Raw genomic sequence first — 18,422 nt, 5'->3', positions numbered from 1 at the left:
CAGGGTCTGCTCCCTGCCTATTAAAATCCAGCTGCCTTGCCAGGAGAAGAGACCACACATTAGTGCCGCTCAACAGTCCCAGTTGAGCTCCTGGCTGACAGCTGACACCAACTGCCAGGCATGTGAGTGAGCCACCGTGGACGTCCAGCTCACTTACTGTTTCAAAGGACCAAAGTCTGGCTGACATCTGACTACAACCACATAGTCTGACTAACAGACCCAAAGGAAGAATCTCTCATCTTAGTCCAAGCCTCAAAGCCATGGATGACAGATACCAGTGGATTATTGGTTCAAGCCACTGAACTTCTGGTGAGTTTCTTATGAAGTAACAGATAAGATGCTCATAAGAACGATACATACCCTGACAACCTGGACTCTAGCTTGAGCAGCTATTAAATGTCTCTGTGACATTTGTAGGCCTCTTCATCCGTAAAAAAGGATATAACCACCTGTACTAATTTTTATTGCTGCTGCTAATGAATTGCCACAAACTCAGTGGCTTAAACAATACAAATGTATTATGTTACCATTCTGGAATTCTGAAGTCTGAAATGCGTCTCACTGGGCTATAATAAAGGCCTTTCTGGAGGCCCTCAGGAAAATCCCCTTCTTTGACTTTTCCAGTTTGTGGAAGCTGCTCATATCCTGTGGCTCACGGGCCCTTCCCTCCATCTTCTGAGCCAGTAATGGTGTGCTAAGTCCTTCTCATCCTTCTTAGTTTTGATCTCCTCATCTGCCTTCCTCTTCTGCTTTAAAACACCTTTGTGATTACACTGGGGCTGCCTGGATAATTGAGGATAATCTCATGTGAAGGTCAGATGATTAGCAGCCTTAATTCCGTGCACAACCTAAATCTTTCTTTGCCTTGTACCATAACATATTCACAGATTCCAAGGATTAGGACATGGATGTTCTTGGAGTGAGGGGGCATTCTTCTGTTTACCACACCATCCTACCTCTTTTTCCCAAGCCATAGTAATACTGGGAGAATAAATGAACTAGTAAATATGTATAGTAATCATAACTATCATGTTATTCATTACACACACACACACACACACACACACAAAATAGCTTGAGCCCTTCTTATGCGCCAGGCACTATGCTAGATAGTGGGGAGATATGCTGGTAAACAAGCTCTCCACTATTGCATTCCAGTAGAGGTGGACAATCAGTAGACCTTTAGACTGGCAGACAGATCAGTGCACCAGCAGACTGAGAAAAAATCTGTTTACTAGATCTAGATGTTACGAGAATAACAACAGCTATACTAAGTGCAACAAAACAGTAAAGCAGCAGGACTGGATAGCTACTTTCCAGTAAGTGATCAAGAAAATCCTCCAGGATAGGGTGACACTGGGACTGAGATCTAAGAAGATCTGAATCAGAAGCAAGTCTGTGAAGAACCCAAAGCCAAGAAATAGTAGGAAGAGCTGTAGGACTCTGGCATCTTACCCCAGAGGTACCACAGGCAATGAGTATAGGGCCTACAGACTTTTAAAGAGCCAAATAAATGTTTAAAGTGTTTACCAAAAAAATTATTGATTCCAAGATACCAAAAGAAATCCGTGAAATTGAAGAGAATAAATATTTAATTGACATAGTTATACCCCATTGATTGTAAAATGTAATAGTCATAAAATATTCATTACATTAGTAAACAATTTGTAGGTTAAATTTTTTCACCTCTTCAAATTCCCAAGTATACACAGAGTTCTAAGAAGACCAAAGTCAATCATAAATTGAGGGAGTGTATCATAGCCAAATAATTATGAAAGCACCAATTAAAAAGCTTTTAAAATAATTTACAGCAAACACAAGTTTTTTAATGTGGAATGTTGGGGCCTTTAAATATGTTTGATAAGATACAAGGGTAAAGCCTCCAAAAAGGGAGTTGTTAGGGTCTACAAAAGGCTTCACTGGTCCAGGGGCATTTAGTACAACCCTGATAGAGAACCTCCTGCCCAACTCTGGGCAGCATAACATCAGCCCAAACGGAGGAAGCCTCTGCTGTCAGCTAAATCCATAGTCACCAACTACCTCCCCAGAAATGGCTCAATCCCTTACCCCTTCCCCTTAGTTGGGGGTTGGAGCACAAAAGCAATCTCCTGGACAGCAACACTAATCATTGTCAAGCGGTGAAGCATTTCCAAGATCAAACACAGTAATCACCTACAGATGTAAGAGCAAACTAAGCCTAACGTGTCCCCACAGTGATGTATCCGTGCTGCTGGCTTCTTGCTGCCCACAGCTCAGTCCCCCAGCGTCTTCCCTGGGTTCGGTGGAGACAAGTGTGAACAACCAGTAAGAGCTGAGCCTGTTGATGCAGGAAATGTGCTAATGAGCTCAGGGGAAAACTCAAGAAAATGTACAAGTTGAAAAATAGACCCAGGACAATTTCCAGGCTGCCTAGATAACATCAAGGCTGTAAGGATATGGATAACGTGGAGTCTGCAGTCTTAGTTGGGTGGGGAAAATGTGAACATGTGAAAACCATTACAAAGCAAAACCTCTCTGGAGGCTAACAGAATTAACTACAGAAGAGAGGGAGGGAACCGAACAATGGAGTCAGCCAACAGAAGTGAGCCCAGCAGGACCCCAATAATGAGGGGGCTTTTCCAGGGACTTCAAGGGGGCTGAAGATGGGGGGGGCAGGGAGGCACCTGTGAGTGCCTGAAAAACACAACAGCTCTCCACACTCGAGTATTTCGTGGGACCCACAAATTCTTAATGTTGTGTTCATTTATTGCATAAATAATGGTGCTCATTTACTGCATAAATAAGCCTGCAACTCCAGTGGGGATCAACTCATGATATCTTTATTTTCTACTCTCTCTCACAATCTTGTCCATTATATAATTTTAGACAGTGAAGATGTTTGTACAAATACATATCATCTTTTCTATTTGTGTTCTATCTTGGACTTTTTTTTTTTAAGATTTTATTTATTTATTTGTCAGAGAGCTCGCACAAGCAGGGGCGAACAGCAGAGGCAAGAGGGAGAAGCAGGATTCCTGCTGACAAGAAGCCCAATTCAGGACTTGATCCCAGGACCCTGGGATCATGACCTGAGCCAAAAGCAGACACTTAACAGACTGAGTCACCCAGGCATCCCATATTATGAAAATATTTATCTGGAACATGGAACATATTTAGTATATTTAGTATTTATCATTAATATTTTTAACAGCTATGTAATTTTCCAAGAAAAAGATACACCAGACTTATTTGGCTTTCCTCTAGAATTCTTAGCATGTATAGGCTGTATTTAATTCTTGGCTATTGGAGATAACTTCATTATCTATCTTTTTTTTTTTTTTTTTTTTTTTAATTTAACCATCGGCTCTTACAAGGTGGTAGAGGCCAGTTCTGGTGTGCCACCTCCTGAGGCCAGCATGGATAACCTTTTTTTTTTTTTTTTTAAAGATTTTATTTATTTATTTGACACACACAGAGAGATCACAAGTAGGCAGAGAAGCAGGCAGAGAGAGGGGGAAGCAGGCTCCCTGCTGAGCAGAGAGCCCGATGCGGAGCTCAATCCCAGGACCCTGAGACCATGACCTGAGCCGAAGGCAGAGGCTTAACCCTCTGAGCCACCCAAGTGCCCCTTCATTATCTATCTTAATGCATGTACCTTTTTCTCTTTTTAAGATTACTCCCTTAACAGAATTCTTCAAGGCTGGGTGAAAGAAAAGTAACTAATTGCTTTTCAAAAGCATTGTACAAATGTACACTTCTACCAGCAGAATAAAGAGCATAAAATATTACCAATTTCAGACTCTATTCTTGATCCTAGTGTTATCTTTATACCTTTTGAAAAGGTATTGTTTCTACAGACATACCTCATTTTATTGATTTGCTTTATTGATTGTACTTCACAGATACTGCTTTTTGTTGTTGTTGTTGTTACAAGATGAAGGCATAAGACTTCAGTGGAGAAAGTAACTGCAGATGAGGTAGAAGTAATACAAGAAATAGAATTAGAAGTGGAACCTGAAAATGTACATAAATTGCTACAATCTCGTGATAAATCTAAGAGATGGGGAGTTGCTTCTTACAGACAAGCAAAAAAAGTGGTTTCTTGAGATGGAAACTACTCCTGGTGAAAATGCTATGAAGATTACTGAAATGACAAAGGACTTAAAATACGGAATACAGGGACAGGATCTGAGAGGACTGACTCCAATTTTTAACTAAGTTCTACTGTGGGTAAAATGCCAAACAGGATCCATGCTACAGAGAAACGGTTCACAAAAGGAAGAGTCAATCGCTGCACCAAACTTCACATTTAAGAAACTGTGACAGCCACCTCAACCTTCAGGAATCATCACCCTGATCAGTCGGTCACCATCAACACTGAGGCCAGACCCTCCACCAGTGAAAAGATTGTTAACTTACTGAGAGCTTAAAGGACAGTTAGACTTTTTTAGCAATAAAGTATTTTTTAATTAACATATATATGTTGTTTTTTGGGATATAATGCTATTGCACACTTAACAGACCACAACAGACCACCAAAAAATTCATTTCACTCACTTTATTGTGATAGTCGCTTTTTTGCAATGGTCTGGAACCAAATCTGCTCTATCTTAAAAGTTTGCCTGCACATTGTGCTGATAGGGAGGGAGTCCCAAAACATATAGCACTTAAAAACAAAACAAAACAAAACAAAAAAAAACCCAAGGTCCAGAACAGGAGATCCACGTAGTGGTGTCAGTATTTATACATGTCCATGCTTCATCACAGTTTCCATGTAAATGCATGGAAAAAACAGATTCAAAGAACTATTGATCCCATTAGTTCTGGGGAGATGAAATTGAAATCTGCAGTTAGAATATACCTTTTGGAACTATTCAAATTTTTTGTTACTTTCATTGTAATTGAAAATTACTTCAAAAAATGGAAAATGAAAGTAAAACCATCTGAAGGGCAAGACCACTGCAAGGGTGAGAATCCTCACCACGGTCACTGACTAGTCAGATAATCCTGAACGAGTTCCTTAACTTTCCTAAATTCCAGTTCCCTCATCAAAAAATGAAGGTAAGTGACGCAAGATCTTCGCTCCATGCCTAAATACAAAAGCATTCTGTGTTTACAAGAAGGCACCACAGTGTCTTCTTCAGGCCCAGACTGACCACTTGAGCTTTCACACAATAATGGTTTTTTTTTTTTTTTCAGCATTTACTGTGTGTAAGCCAGGCACGTACCGTGGCTAGGGTGTGAACAAGGTAGAATGAGAATGTCTCTGTATTTGAGAACTAACAACTATCTGCTCCTTTTGTCCCTGTTTTCAATTATTCCATCCCCAATAAATAGGAAGAATTGCAATGCTTTCAAGAAGACAATAATTAGGGAACTATCAGAGGTAAATCATTAATTCTTACACCAAACAAAGCAAATTATAAATATCAATTCTACAAAAGCCTAGTGAGTGGATCTGTTCAGGACTAGATTAACCAAAGAACATTCTGAGTCCCCCACCATAGTGTGAGTGAACATGGCATGGCACACATACTTTATTTGGAATGTTGACATCACTTCCTGCTGCCAGAAGCACTTTGCTGCATTCTTCATGACCTCCTTTAACAGCCAGGAAAAATGGTGTTTCTCCATTCTAAAAAAAAAAGGAAAAAAATTAAAATTAATTGCCCTTTGGCATGGAATGAAATTCTTTGAGAAACAGCATGCTTTCTCTACACTTTTTATGCATTAGTCTTAGTGGATAGCATTAAGTTTCTATATGCCAACTTATATTATCAAGACTATATGCCTTGGCAGAGTTAAAAGCACAACTCTGTGAGGTCAGGATTAATATTACCCCATTTTACAGAAAGGGAAGCTAAGCCTTAGCTGAAAAGTGACATGTCTAGTGCACAAATTCAGCTGTTTGGCTCCAAAGCCTGTACCCTTACCTATCCTGTTATGCCTCTTTTTAAGATTTCCATCCACCATTGAGACTCTTATCTTTATTAATTTATCTAGCAAATATTTACTAGACACTTACTACCTGTCTGACAAAGGTACTGTGATTAAGAAGATGAATAGATACAAACCCTGCCCACAAGAAGGGAACAGCCCATCAAGCAAGATAATCACAGAAATATGAATTACAATGCAGTGTGCAACTCATAAAAATTGGTATATAGATGCAAGTGGCACAAATTTGTACCAAGAAGGCTTTACTGTTTAAAACTGATTTAAGCTGTTGTGTGTCCTTTAAAGAAAATAAACAGTAATACTCTTTCTCAGTAATTAGGTTTCCTGAAATTCATTATGATAAAAGCTATTAGGACAGGGCGCCTGGGTGGCTCAGTGGGTTAAGCTGCTGCCTTCAGCTCAGGTCATGATCTCAGGGTCCTGGGATCGAGTCCCGCATCGGGCTCTCTGCTCAGCAGGGAGCCTGCTTCCCTCTCTCTCTCTCTGCCTGCCTCTCCATCTACTTGTGATTTCTCTCTGTCAAATAAATAAATAAAATCTTTAAAAAAAAAATATTAAAAAAAAAAAAAAAAAAGCTATTAGGACAAAGTGAGACCTTAGTTTAGGCCAAAACACAGAAAGAAAAAATGGAACTGGTATCACATGGTACATGGATATTTTCCCCTCCTCATAAAGATTCCTTCCTAAAAATACTGGGAAGAAATGCAGAATTCCTTCCCATTCCCTAACCATTTCCCCCCTTGGGTATTAGTCTAACAAATGCATTAAGTTAATTCAGAAGGTTTTACTCATAGCTAATTAGATATGAACAATCATGTCAAGAGGGATGCAGGAACATGGAACCAATGTCCCCATCTCCAATGGATGGAAAAATTGTATCCATGCTGCTTTACCTGAGTGCCTGGGACAGCCATCTGTTACAGAGGAATTTCTCCCCCACAAGAGGCCTTCTCATTTTCCAGGAAAATGGATGCCAAATGGCAAACCTCAGTGGGAAAGGCATTAGCAAAAAAATGTAAAGCAAAGAATTCACATCTTTAACGCATCAGGAGTCTAATAAACATTCCTACCTTTGACCCAACAGTCCTACTTCTAAGAATATACCCAAAGGAAATAGTGAGGAATTCAGACTATAGTTTTTATACAAAGAGGTTTGCAACAACATTATTTTTAAGAAAAGGAAAATGAAATTAAAGTAAATGTCCAAGAACTGAGGAGTCAAATGAACTCTGGGCAGCCAATAAAAATATATATATATAGGAACACAAAGAAAATGGAAGGAAAATATACATAATATCTCTAAAATAATCATTTCAGTGTGGAGAAAATACAAGAACTACTATTTATGTTTATCTTTATATTAAAATTTTTAAATGTATGTTTCTGGCTTATGCTTTGTAATGTATTAATTTAATTATAAATGTATGTATGACAGATACACACCTAAACTTTCCTTATGGATAGGAGTTTGCTACCAAGACTGTTTAGAGACAACTCTAGAGTCACTCCAACTGGTCTGGCAACAGTTTACAACAGGAAACAAAGGCAGCCCAAGATTGTATGAATACTCTGGGCCTTATCCAAAAGGCTAATATTAGCACTAGTCCTTATTCTGTGCAGATGAAATGTATCATAATCTGCAATTACAGTTTGTTGGGCTTTATGAGCTCTCTCCAATGTGCCCTAATTCAAAAATAGCTAAAAGGTGGAAGAAATTCAAGTGCACACATTCCAGTGGTAAAGTATTAAAACAGAAGAGGACAGACATGACTAAGACTTTCAATTAAATCCTGTGACTACAGGGGGTGTCTGGGTGGCTCAGATGGTTAAGTTTTTGCCTTCAGCTTGGGTCATGATCCCAGGGTCCTAGGATCAAGCCCTGTGTCAGACTCCCTGCTCAGCAGGGAGTCTGCTTCTCCCTCTGTTCGCCATTCCCCTGCTTGCGCCTCCCCTTCTCTTTCTGTGTCAAATACATAAATAAAATCTTTTTTAAAAAATCCTGTGACTATAGGACTTGATCTCTACATTGATTTGTGAAGGCCAGTCACACCTAAGATTTACCCAGGTGATTTTTTTTTTAAGTGTCTCACCATCATTCATAACTTTTATTCAGGAAGACCAAATTCCTGGGATTTTCTTTAAATAATTTAAACCAATTAAGCCTGACCATCAGTATGCTAGATGTGTCAGAAAAGACACACAAAAGTAAACAAAGGAAGGCTCTATTTTTGTCCATGATCCTCAAGTGAAATCTTGGCTTAACTTCCCCAGGAACTTGAAGAGAATAAAATAAGGATTAATAGCAATATATACCACTGGTACAAATTCATATACTGCATCCATACCACACCAATGATGACAGCAGATACCACTGTTGTATCCTTATAAACATGTGCTAGGCACTATTCCCAGTGCCATGTGTGTGACACTGCCTTCCTATTTAAACCTCACTATGGCCTTAGAAGGCTATTTGACAAAACTGAGGCTAAGAGGGGCTAAGGACTAAGCCCATGATTACCTTTCTAGAAGACTGATGGAGCCAGGACCTGACTCACACAGTCAGAGCCCTGGTTTTCACCGCTGGGTGTGTAAGTCAAGGGATGCAAGGGACTAGCCTGGCAGGCTTTTCTGGTCCAAAAGGAACACTGACTTGGCCAGGCATCATGGAGGCTCATTTTCATACCCTTCCATTTTCATTATTTTGCCTGCAGTTGGTACTTTCATGGTCATAAGCCACCAACTCTAAGTACCACCTTGGTTTAACGTATCTGAGATCAGGATGCATCTCACAATCTCAATCAGGTAGTAGATGTGATATTGTTGTCACTGCTTGCAGCATGCATTATATCAGAATGGGTGTTGACTTGGAATAAAACCTCAGAAGTCATAGCAGGGAACCCCTTAAAGAAATACTGCATCACAAGTACTTCTGAAGGCAAAGAGGATATTACTTTGTTCAGAAAAACAAAGACATCGAGACTCTGAGTAAGAAAGTGATTTAGAACAATCAAGCTCAGTGTGAAGTTTAGGAACCAACTTATCTTGCTTATTTGTTCCTTTTTATGTATATAATAAAATCTAATATAAAAGTCTAAAAAACTCTTTCAATAAGTACAAACTACTCTGGGACAAAAAAGCTTGTTTGTGTCATGGTTTAAGTGGCACCATTATTTTTTTCTTAGTGTTACATAAAATAATAATACACTTTACAATCACTGGTGCCTTAAGTTAAAAGACTATATTACTTCTTACAGCATAGCTCAGAGAAGTGCCAAGTTTAGAAGTTATCAGAACATTAAACTGTGAAGTCCAAGAGGACTCCATTCATTTGAGATTCCCAAGAGCCAGTGTAGAAGTCACTGACCCAAAGGTCAAAAGTGACCATCTAAAGCATATGACTCACAAATCTGCCTTCACAGCCAAGACTGCCTTCTCCACCCAAGACTGCACTCAGTTCCCATCCCCCTGCCTTCCACAGAACCCCAGAGAGTTTCCATCTCCCCACTGCTCTCCACCTGAAAATTCCTGCACCCTCCCAATGCCTCAGAGTAATCTCCTCCAAAATCCTTATTACTGATCTCACTCACCTGCTCTGCACCTGCTCAGAGGAGGGCACTCCACCTTCCCAGGTGTCTAAACTGGCGAACTGGGCATCAAAAAGGCTTCCCTCTCTCTAACTCGAGTCACAAAGCTGTGGCCTCTGTCTCCCTCTATCAATTCATCCTATTTGCTCCTTGTGAGTGCACTGGAGGCAAGTTTTCTCCATAGCTCTTGATCAGCAATTTGCAGCATCCCCTGACTGCGTGTCCCCACCTCCAGGCTCTCCAGGCACCAAGCCCCCTCTAGACCATTGTGACATTCACAGGCCTATACACAAAATGAAGCCCATCTCTCTTTGCTGCTTAGAACCTGGCAAAGTCTCTACTGTCTATAAGTCAAAGCCAAGCCCTCCTCATGGAGAGCACAGCCCTTCTTTATCTCTACCTTGACCCTCTCAGCTCTGACCTTTTTGCATGCCCTTCTCGCCTTGGAGCCTTCTTCTTCTTTTTAAAAATTTTTAAATATTTTATTTATTTATTTGACAGAGAGAGAGAGAGATCACAAGTAGCCAGAGAGACAGGCAGAGAGAGAGGGGGAAGCAGGCTCCCTGCCAAGCAGAGAGCCCAATGTGGGGCTCAATCACAGGACCCCGAGACTATGACCTAAGCCCAAGGTGGAGGCTTAACCCACTGAGCCACCCAGGCGCCTCTCACCCTGTAGGCTCCTAAAATAAAAATACATTACCTAGCATAAGTTACATATGAAATATTTTTAAGGTAATGTGTAAATAAATGAATGGATTAACAAGCGTGGTGATGGGTATTCAGGAGGGTATGGATTGCATGGAGCACTGGGAGTTACACACAACGAATCGTGGAACACTACATCAAAAACTAATGAGGTACTGTATGGTGATTAACATAACATAAAAAAAAATGACTTGCTGGCCTACTTTAAAGAAAAAAGAAGGGACTTTTCAGCATGATATTTTACACTCTATAGCACTAATCTCTTTGTTTTCCTCCCATGAAAGTCATTCCTCCCCTGCCTTCCACTTTCCAGTCTTGTGTTCATCTGTAATGAGCACCTTCACATACCTCATTGATCTCATTTGTTTCTTGCCATTGGGTTAGCAGCACCCTGACCACAGGACTGTGACCATGCTTTGCTGCAAGATGCAGGGCAGCATTCCCCTCCTGCAAAAGAGACAAATTCATGGTAGAGTCCAGGGCACTGAGGAACACGGCCTTCCAACGGTCAGGGTTGTAATGGGACTTCTGAGAGGTTTCATTTTGATTAAAGCTGCAGTCCAGAGTGTGGGTCATATTATCCACAGTGTCAAGTGAAATTTATAATTTTTTAAGGTTTCAAATGTAAAGATACAGTTGTTTGAACCAGTAGGGAAAAACCATCCATACTTCTTGTTCAATCCTTGCTGTTAATTTGCTAACAAAAAGTGAAACAGAAGAAGCAATCCCATATGACCTATGTGAAGGTACTTAAAGATTTAGCATGCGGAACTTTTGGACCCACAATCCCACGTGTGTGTATGAATTCCTCTTAATAATCAAAGATATGCAGAAAGATATGGGTGTCCATTACAGTTTCCCTCCCCAGGGAGGTGACACTGAGTCTCCAGCAGACGTCAGGAAAAGAGAAGAGGAAACTGGAAATAACAGCGGAAAAATCCATGTAGTTTATTGATGTCACAAACATTTATGGTGTGAAAATTAGCAATCTGCTTGACCCACTGCAAAAGTAGGTTCATTTAATCTGGATATTCCATATTCTGTAGCAGCAATTGAACAAACTGAACAAAATGCCATCTCCAAAGCTATATACCAGGTGTCTCTCTCCTTTCTCTTGTTCTCAGCAAAGAAACAAAAGTCCCACTCACCTTGTCCTTTTCTGAAGTATGTAGATTAAGGAAGATAAGTTTTTCTATCATTTCAGTGTGGCCCCTCTCAGCTGCCCAAAGAAATGGTTTTCTTCCTTTCTGAAAATCAATCACAAACCTACAAGTGTTTATTACACATTTATTGAACAAGCAAGACAACTGACAGAATGGACGGCATTTTGATGGTTACAAGAAGGCCAAGATGGTGCTTCTGGTTGTAGCATTTAGGCCCTTCCTAGGCAATAACAATCCCTATAAGTCCCAACCAGCTTCAGTTCTGAGTCATTGCCCAAAACTGTGGGGACTTCCCATCAGGACAGAATAATTTTTAGGGGACAGAAAAGTATTGTTCAGAGGTGTTCCTCCCAAGCACCTGGGGAAGTGCTGATTCAGAGCCAGACAACAAGATTCCCATACAAATGTAGGATTTTTACCAACTTTCTGTGTTTATTGAATAGTTCTGTTGTTCAGCTCTTAACAAAGAGAAGCAATTAGGTGACCTGTCTCAGGTCCCTGCACATCACACACTAACCTTGCCTTACTGATAAAAATGTGCGAAGCACCAAACAAAAATATGTTTGGGTGGCTCAGTTGTTAAGCGTCTGCCTTCAGCGCAGGAAGTGATCCCAGTGTCCTGGGATTGAGCCCCATGTCAGGCTCCCTGCTCAGTGGGAGGCCTGTATCTCCCTCTTCCATCCCCCCTGCTTGTGTTCCCTCTCTTGTTGTATTTGTCAAATAAACAAATAAAATCTTTAAAAATAAAATGCTATTTATTTATCTGAGCAAGAAAGCACACACACATACATGCACACATACACACATAGACGTGAGGGGGGGAGGGTTGAGGGGGAGGGAGAGGGAGAGACAATGTCAAGCAGACTGTGTGCTGAGTATGGAGCCCTACTCAAGGCTCATGGCAGGGCTCAACATGGTGCTGAGTCTCAACCCTGACATCATGACCTGAGCCAAAACCAAGAGTCAGGCATTTAACCGACTGAGCCACCAGGTGCCCCTTTAATTCCAGATATTTAAAAGAAGGAAAAGGAAGTTGGGGCAGCAAGATGGAGGCCGAAATATTTTTTTTCAATTAAAGAAAACACTCACAAATTGGTTTGGTGTGTTATTAACCAAAAGCTTAGGAAGATGTTTGAAATGTGGGAAACAAGATGCAAGCGTCTTTGTAAGAAGATTTCTAAACCTGAGATTTGTTATCTGATCCCCTGCTAATGCAGGATTATGAAAAGATCATAGAGACTGTTAACTTGAGACGAAGAGCACATGATTCCCCATTAACTGGGGAAAAAGGGAAGGAAAAATGCTGAAATAATAATGGCAACAAAAAAAATGTCTATAAGGATCCATCCTATGGAACTCTATATTCATGCATTTATAGAAGCTGGAGAAAACAAAGTAGTACCAAAAAGTTCACCTAATTCACTATTCTTGGGCCAAACATGTTTGCCAATGAGGTCTACATCCCCAATCTTAAATCCCAGAAGGCTTGGCTTTCATCCTCATTCTCATGAATTCACTAAGGAAGCACATACACACACCCACACACAAAACAAACAAACAAACAAAACAGATTACTTGGACCGCCAGTTTTCTGATTTTCTGCAAGTTATTAGACACCTAATTGAAAAACAGAATTTAGTCGTGAGCTCTGAACAACATTTTGGAAACGAAATACCAGAAATTATTGTGTCTGGCTTATACAAATATCTGCAAATGGTGACAATGGATAAAGGTTCATATTTTAAAAAATCACAAGAAAGGATGTGTAAGAGACAATTATATACTACATGAAAACATTTAGTCACATATCCTTATAAGTTATTTACTTATTTATTCCACAATTATTGACCATCTATGAATATGCCAGATACTGTGCTCAGCAACAGAGTGGCCAAGTTGAAAAATACACTGCCCCATCCTCAAGAAGCTCAGAGTCCAACAGGGAAGATAAAGACATGAGCACGTAATTAAAATGAAATACAGTGACTGAGTGCTGGTGATATATGGGAGTATATAACTCAGCATGAGTGTGTATTTGTGGATGGGGAGGGAGCTGATAAGACATGGAGGAAGAAGGCCTTTTAAATTCACTAAAGCACTAGAACAGGAGAAAAGAGCAAGGGTGGTGACATTTCCTGCCCAACATCTTTCCCACTGGGAGCCTATGCCCTGTTTTTACAGAACTGTTAATCAAAGGCTCCTACTTCTTCTACCATCTATCCCTTAGTCACACTTTATGGGTCAGGGATGGTCTCATGCTTGGTGAGACCACTCAGAGTCAACTGTGGGATATTTTTCTGGCACATTCTATCTGTATCTAGTCTAGAGTCATCAACTAAGCCATCATCGGCCCTCTTTGTCACCTGACAAGGAGAACTCGCCTAAGAATGAAGCCAGCACAGACGAAAAACAGAAAAAGAGACAAGAGCCCTGCTAACATCATAGGCGCTGCTGGAATCAGACATATCTGAAGCTACATGTGCACAACATGTGTGAGTGAGTTAATCAAGTCCATTTTTTTTTTCTTTAAGTAATTGGAATTGAGCTTCTATCGCCTTTCACTAGCAGGGCTTCCTTAAATCACGCCCCCCAACCTCAAAGGATCATCAGAATGACTTTAATGCCCACCAGAGGGTCTCTTTGGCTTCAACTAAACATTTCAGAATCACAGGATTATCACAGGCCACACCTGATACCAGTCTACTCTCAAGATGTAGGACATAAACCAAAGCTTGCCAGTGTCAGCTCTTCTTCTTCATACCATATCCCACACAGCTGTCCAGCTGTTGGCTTTGAGGCCCCACGGGACAGCTCAGTTGCAAGGTGACAAATCCACACTGAGCAGGTACTAGAGCCACCTTGGCTTAGAAGGCTGGTGCCCTACAGGAACAGATATCCCCTGTAAAACTCCTCAAGCATACCTTCCAGGCCCCCTCAAGGACATGCCCAGTTCATTACAAAAGTTACTATCCTCAGAGAAGTCCACAATATGGAGCCCCCATCTGGGGTTCATAGGTCATTGGTAGTTCCTCCAAGTCCAAATGCTATTTGCTAAGTAGGGGTTATTTTTATCATAAGCAATACTTATCTCATTTGCAGTGACACAGGGCCATTTGTGTCATTTGCAGTGACACAGTGACACAGCTAACCAAAGTTTAAATTCTCATGCAGAAGCAAAAGGGGTTTTGTTGGCTCTTTACCCACAGAGACCATAAGCAATACACAAGCGGGTTGTGTCCTAGAGTAGACATCTGCTGCTTTTGTATCTCTGTTCCTTTCTTCTAATAACAGCAGCTTCATTTTCCTGTAGAGAACTTCCCCAATTATACACACATATACTCTGCCATTTATCTGGTTAGTGCTGTCAACTGCCAGGCTTTAAATGCCCCATGAAGTAACCACTTAACCCAGGCTGGTCACAGTGATTGGTTCAGGATTGGGCAGATGATTCAAGCAGGCCAAACAGAGTTGTTCCTGAGATTCAGAACATGAACATTTGATGAGAGGAATTTTCTTTCTTATGAATCAAAATCTATAAGAATATCCATATGAGGGGCTCCTGGGTGGCTCAGTCAATTAAGGTCTGACTTGGTTTCAACTCAGATCATGATCTCTAAGTCATGAGATCAAGCCCCGTGTTGGGTGCAGTACTCCACAGGGAGTCTGCTTGAGATTCTTTCTCTCTCTGCCCTTCCCCCACTCATGAACACATGCATGCTCTCTCTCTCAAATAAATAAATAAAATCTTTTTAAAAAAAGAATATTCCATAAGAATATCTTGAAACTGGTAGAAGCCAGCTTTCCCATCACATGGAGAGCATATCTATCAATAATGTCAACACAGAGACAACAGAGAGTTAGGAGCTGGATGCAGCTGTGCCCGAAACCATTCAGATAAACCCTCAAACTCTTCAGTTCGCAATAAGTAAATTATCTCTATTGCTTAATCTAGATTAAACTGGATTTTTATCACTCATAACAGAAAGCAGTCTAATTCATAGTTAGCAGTTTGGGGACAAATACTACTAGAAGTATCAGGGATCTATTCAACTTTAAAATGGTTTCACTCTTGGGGCACCTGGGTGTTTCAGTTGCTTAAAGATCTGCCTTGGGCTCACTCGGGTCTTGATTCCAGGATCCTGGGATCAAGCCCTGCTTCTCCCTCTGACCCTCCCCCTGCTCCTACCCTTGTGCACGCTGTCTCTCTCAAATAAAAAATAAAATCTTTTAAAAATTAAATAAAATGGCTTACTCTTACCCTTAGCTGCTACAAAGGCCTGAATTTCTGCATGGCTAAACTAGGTAACAGAGGATCTGCCCCCAAAGAAAGCCCAGTGTGGTTAAGAAATGGAAGGTTATCACAGATGAAATATTTTTCCTCACCAAGAAAACAGCTATTACTTTAAACTTTGAATGCCTTTTAAAAATATTACCATCAAGAAAAAAATGTGATAGCCGAATTACACAAAATAAGGGCATTTAAAGTAATCTATACCTTAGAAATATACCAGAAGGCAACATAAAGATGAAGTGAGAGCAAAATGAGCTATAAATATTTCCCCTATCTTATCACATATTATTAGGAAAAATAACAAGAACTCTAAAAATAATTTTAAAAAATAGTTTCTTTCCATGTCTTATTTCCTTTTTTAACCACCAAACTCTTCTAAAATGCTGTTCAAGTTGGCCTCTATCCAGCACAGTCCCCCAGGACTGATTCTCACCTGCAAGATGGGGAGACCTTCCAGCCAGGACAGTGGAACCTGGCATCAGAGCTCCAGTTTCAAAAAGAAACCACAATGCCTTCCCAGTTCAGGATCCCAATTCCCTTTCCTAATTAATGAAAATAAGGAGGGACCAGAATTCCTGTTGCCTTTTTCCTTGATTAACACAATGTCTATTTAACCTAACATGTTTTAATTCAATGCATTTAAGTTGCTTGCATGTGAATAAGTCTGAGAGGTTGCCATTGTTTATTAGAAATTATTTTTCAGTTTATTAACAGAGTTATCAAATTTGACAACAAATGCACACAAATGTCATAAACAGCCATTAAATGGCCACCCAGAGATCAAACTGACCATCCTTTCCCACAATGATCCCAGAGATGGAGAGAGGAGAGCTTCTGAGAAGAGGCCAGGGAGAACCCAGCACAAAGCCCCCCAGTGCCCTATGTGCAGGTCTATCCCCCACAACATTTCCCCTTACCCTGGGACCCACAACCAGAACCCAGGCATAAGAGGAAAACTAGCAGTTTGCTTAATAATTAGAGATTTGAGAGGGAAAAAAGAATGTTACCATGAATTAAAAAGTGTTGAAGGAGGAGTGCCTGAGTGGCTCAGTCGGTTAAGTGTCTGCCTTTGGCTCAAGTCATGATCTCAGGGTCCTGGGATTGAGTCCCACATCCTGCTTCTCCCTCTCCCTCTGCCCGCCACTACCTACCTCCACTTGCCCAGGCTTACGTTTTCTCTCTCAGGCTTTCTCTTTCTCTCAAATAAATAAATAAAATCTGTTTTTAAAAAATGTGTGAAGGAGCAGTGTGTTAAATATGCAGTCACAGAACTACAGAGTGTGGAGTGAGTTCTCCCCTTGCACACGGAAGCCCTTAAATACTGGCCTCAGGTCCACAGAAAAACGTGTGCGTTCCCAAATCCCCTCATGTTCATTATTCCCAACCCTCCAAAAAGGGAAGCTTCTTTGCATTTCGATCTCTAAAGAGTCCCTATAAAGATTCCTTTGAACCAGTGGAAGTTCCATTAAGTCTACAGCTGAAACCAATCTAACAGTGTACCACCAAACTCTATAAATATTCAACAAGTATTCATATACTCTAAGGCCATTCCTTTCTCTGCCCCTGCTCCACCCTAAACATTGTGAGTACTTATTTTTGACCACTAGATGGAAGTTTGCATGTAGACCCAAAACATCTACACTGCTTTACTAATCACTTCTCTTGGCTGCTCTAATCTCTCTCCCCTGGAGAGGCCATGGAGCTGAAAGAAACCTCAAAATATTTTCCAGTGTCTTCCATCTCTCCCACCCCCACCCACACTCTCCTAGGCGTAGTTAAATCCCTTTTATTAATAAAGATCTCCTCCTCGCAAGGATTTCCTTGCTAGCTTTTGAAGTCCCCTCTGGGCTAAAGAAAATTTTACCAATGCTGGTAAGGTTAGCAGGCTCTCAGTCACTTTCTGCAGATAAAGTATGCGAGAGGGTCGGCTGTGAGGGCAAAGCAGTCATTTCTATCAAATGCATTCAGTGAGCTCCACAATACTTTTAAGCAAACACAGAAAAATCTAATGATGAATTAATACACCTGAGCTCCTGATCCCAGGTCCTACTGGTTTTGCCAACATCCTTGACCCACTCACAGATCTCAGAAAAAGAGTAGGTTTTGCCTATTCCATTGCTCCATCTAGGATTCTTACAAAACTAAAATTGGACTCAGAGATTCTTCTCTCACTAAATGAGCCAGGGGACTCATTATTTGCTCATTCCTCATATGCGTCTGAATCCATCTTAATTTTAACATCTCCCAGCTGGACATGCCTGCACAGTCTGCTGCCAGGGCTCCTCCGCCTTTTTCCCAACAGACAGGGGAGGAGGAAGAGGGGTGGGAACAGGACAACTCCAGAGCCAGCTAAAGAGATGGTAGCCAAGAAGGTTGCTGGCCAGAAGCTGCAGACATGGCCGAGACTTCTCAGAACTCTGCTTTGATTTTGAGTCCCTTCAGCCTCCGTGATCCTCCCCACACATGCTGGCTCCTGTGAAATCAGCCAGAGCCCACTGAAAGGGAAGACTGTCATGTATCTCCTAGATAATATGCCCTCAACAAACATCTGCTAAATTGAACTGAGTGGAATTCATTCGCATCCCTACTTAACATCAATCAAACCAGAATGATCTAACTTCCTGTGTCACTGGGTGCTATTTGATTATGATTATCAGTTTGAGGATAACAGTGTATTTTATCCTATAATAATTGTTATAATAACTACCATTTAGTGAATTTAGTGAGCATTTACCACATATC

The 18,422-nt window shown here is 40.8% G+C and overlaps 1 protein-coding gene across 1 annotated transcript in view; it reads right to left on the bottom strand.

Annotated features, from left to right (window-relative positions):
- The window catches only part of ANKDD1B (ankyrin repeat and death domain containing 1B), a 60,687-nt gene that overhangs the window by 20,087 nt on the left and 22,178 nt on the right, over positions 1 to 18,422 (bottom strand). Inside the window, exons 6-8 of the mRNA XM_059175274.1 lie at positions 11,375 to 11,473; positions 10,575 to 10,673; positions 5,516 to 5,614 (exon numbers count right to left, since the gene is read on the bottom strand). Coding sequence (XP_059031257.1) covers positions 5,516 to 5,614; positions 10,575 to 10,673; positions 11,375 to 11,473 — 297 coding nt within the window. The remainder of the gene's footprint in view (positions 1 to 5,515; positions 5,615 to 10,574; positions 10,674 to 11,374; positions 11,474 to 18,422) is intronic.

The sequence above is a fragment of the Mustela lutreola genome, chromosome 5 (assembly GCF_030435805.1).
Source record: "Mustela lutreola isolate mMusLut2 chromosome 5, mMusLut2.pri, whole genome shotgun sequence".
Lineage (NCBI taxonomy): Eukaryota > Metazoa > Chordata > Mammalia > Carnivora > Mustelidae > Mustela > Mustela lutreola.
Note: the sequence above shows the minus strand (reverse complement) of the source record. Positions and strands in the feature narration are given on the sequence as shown.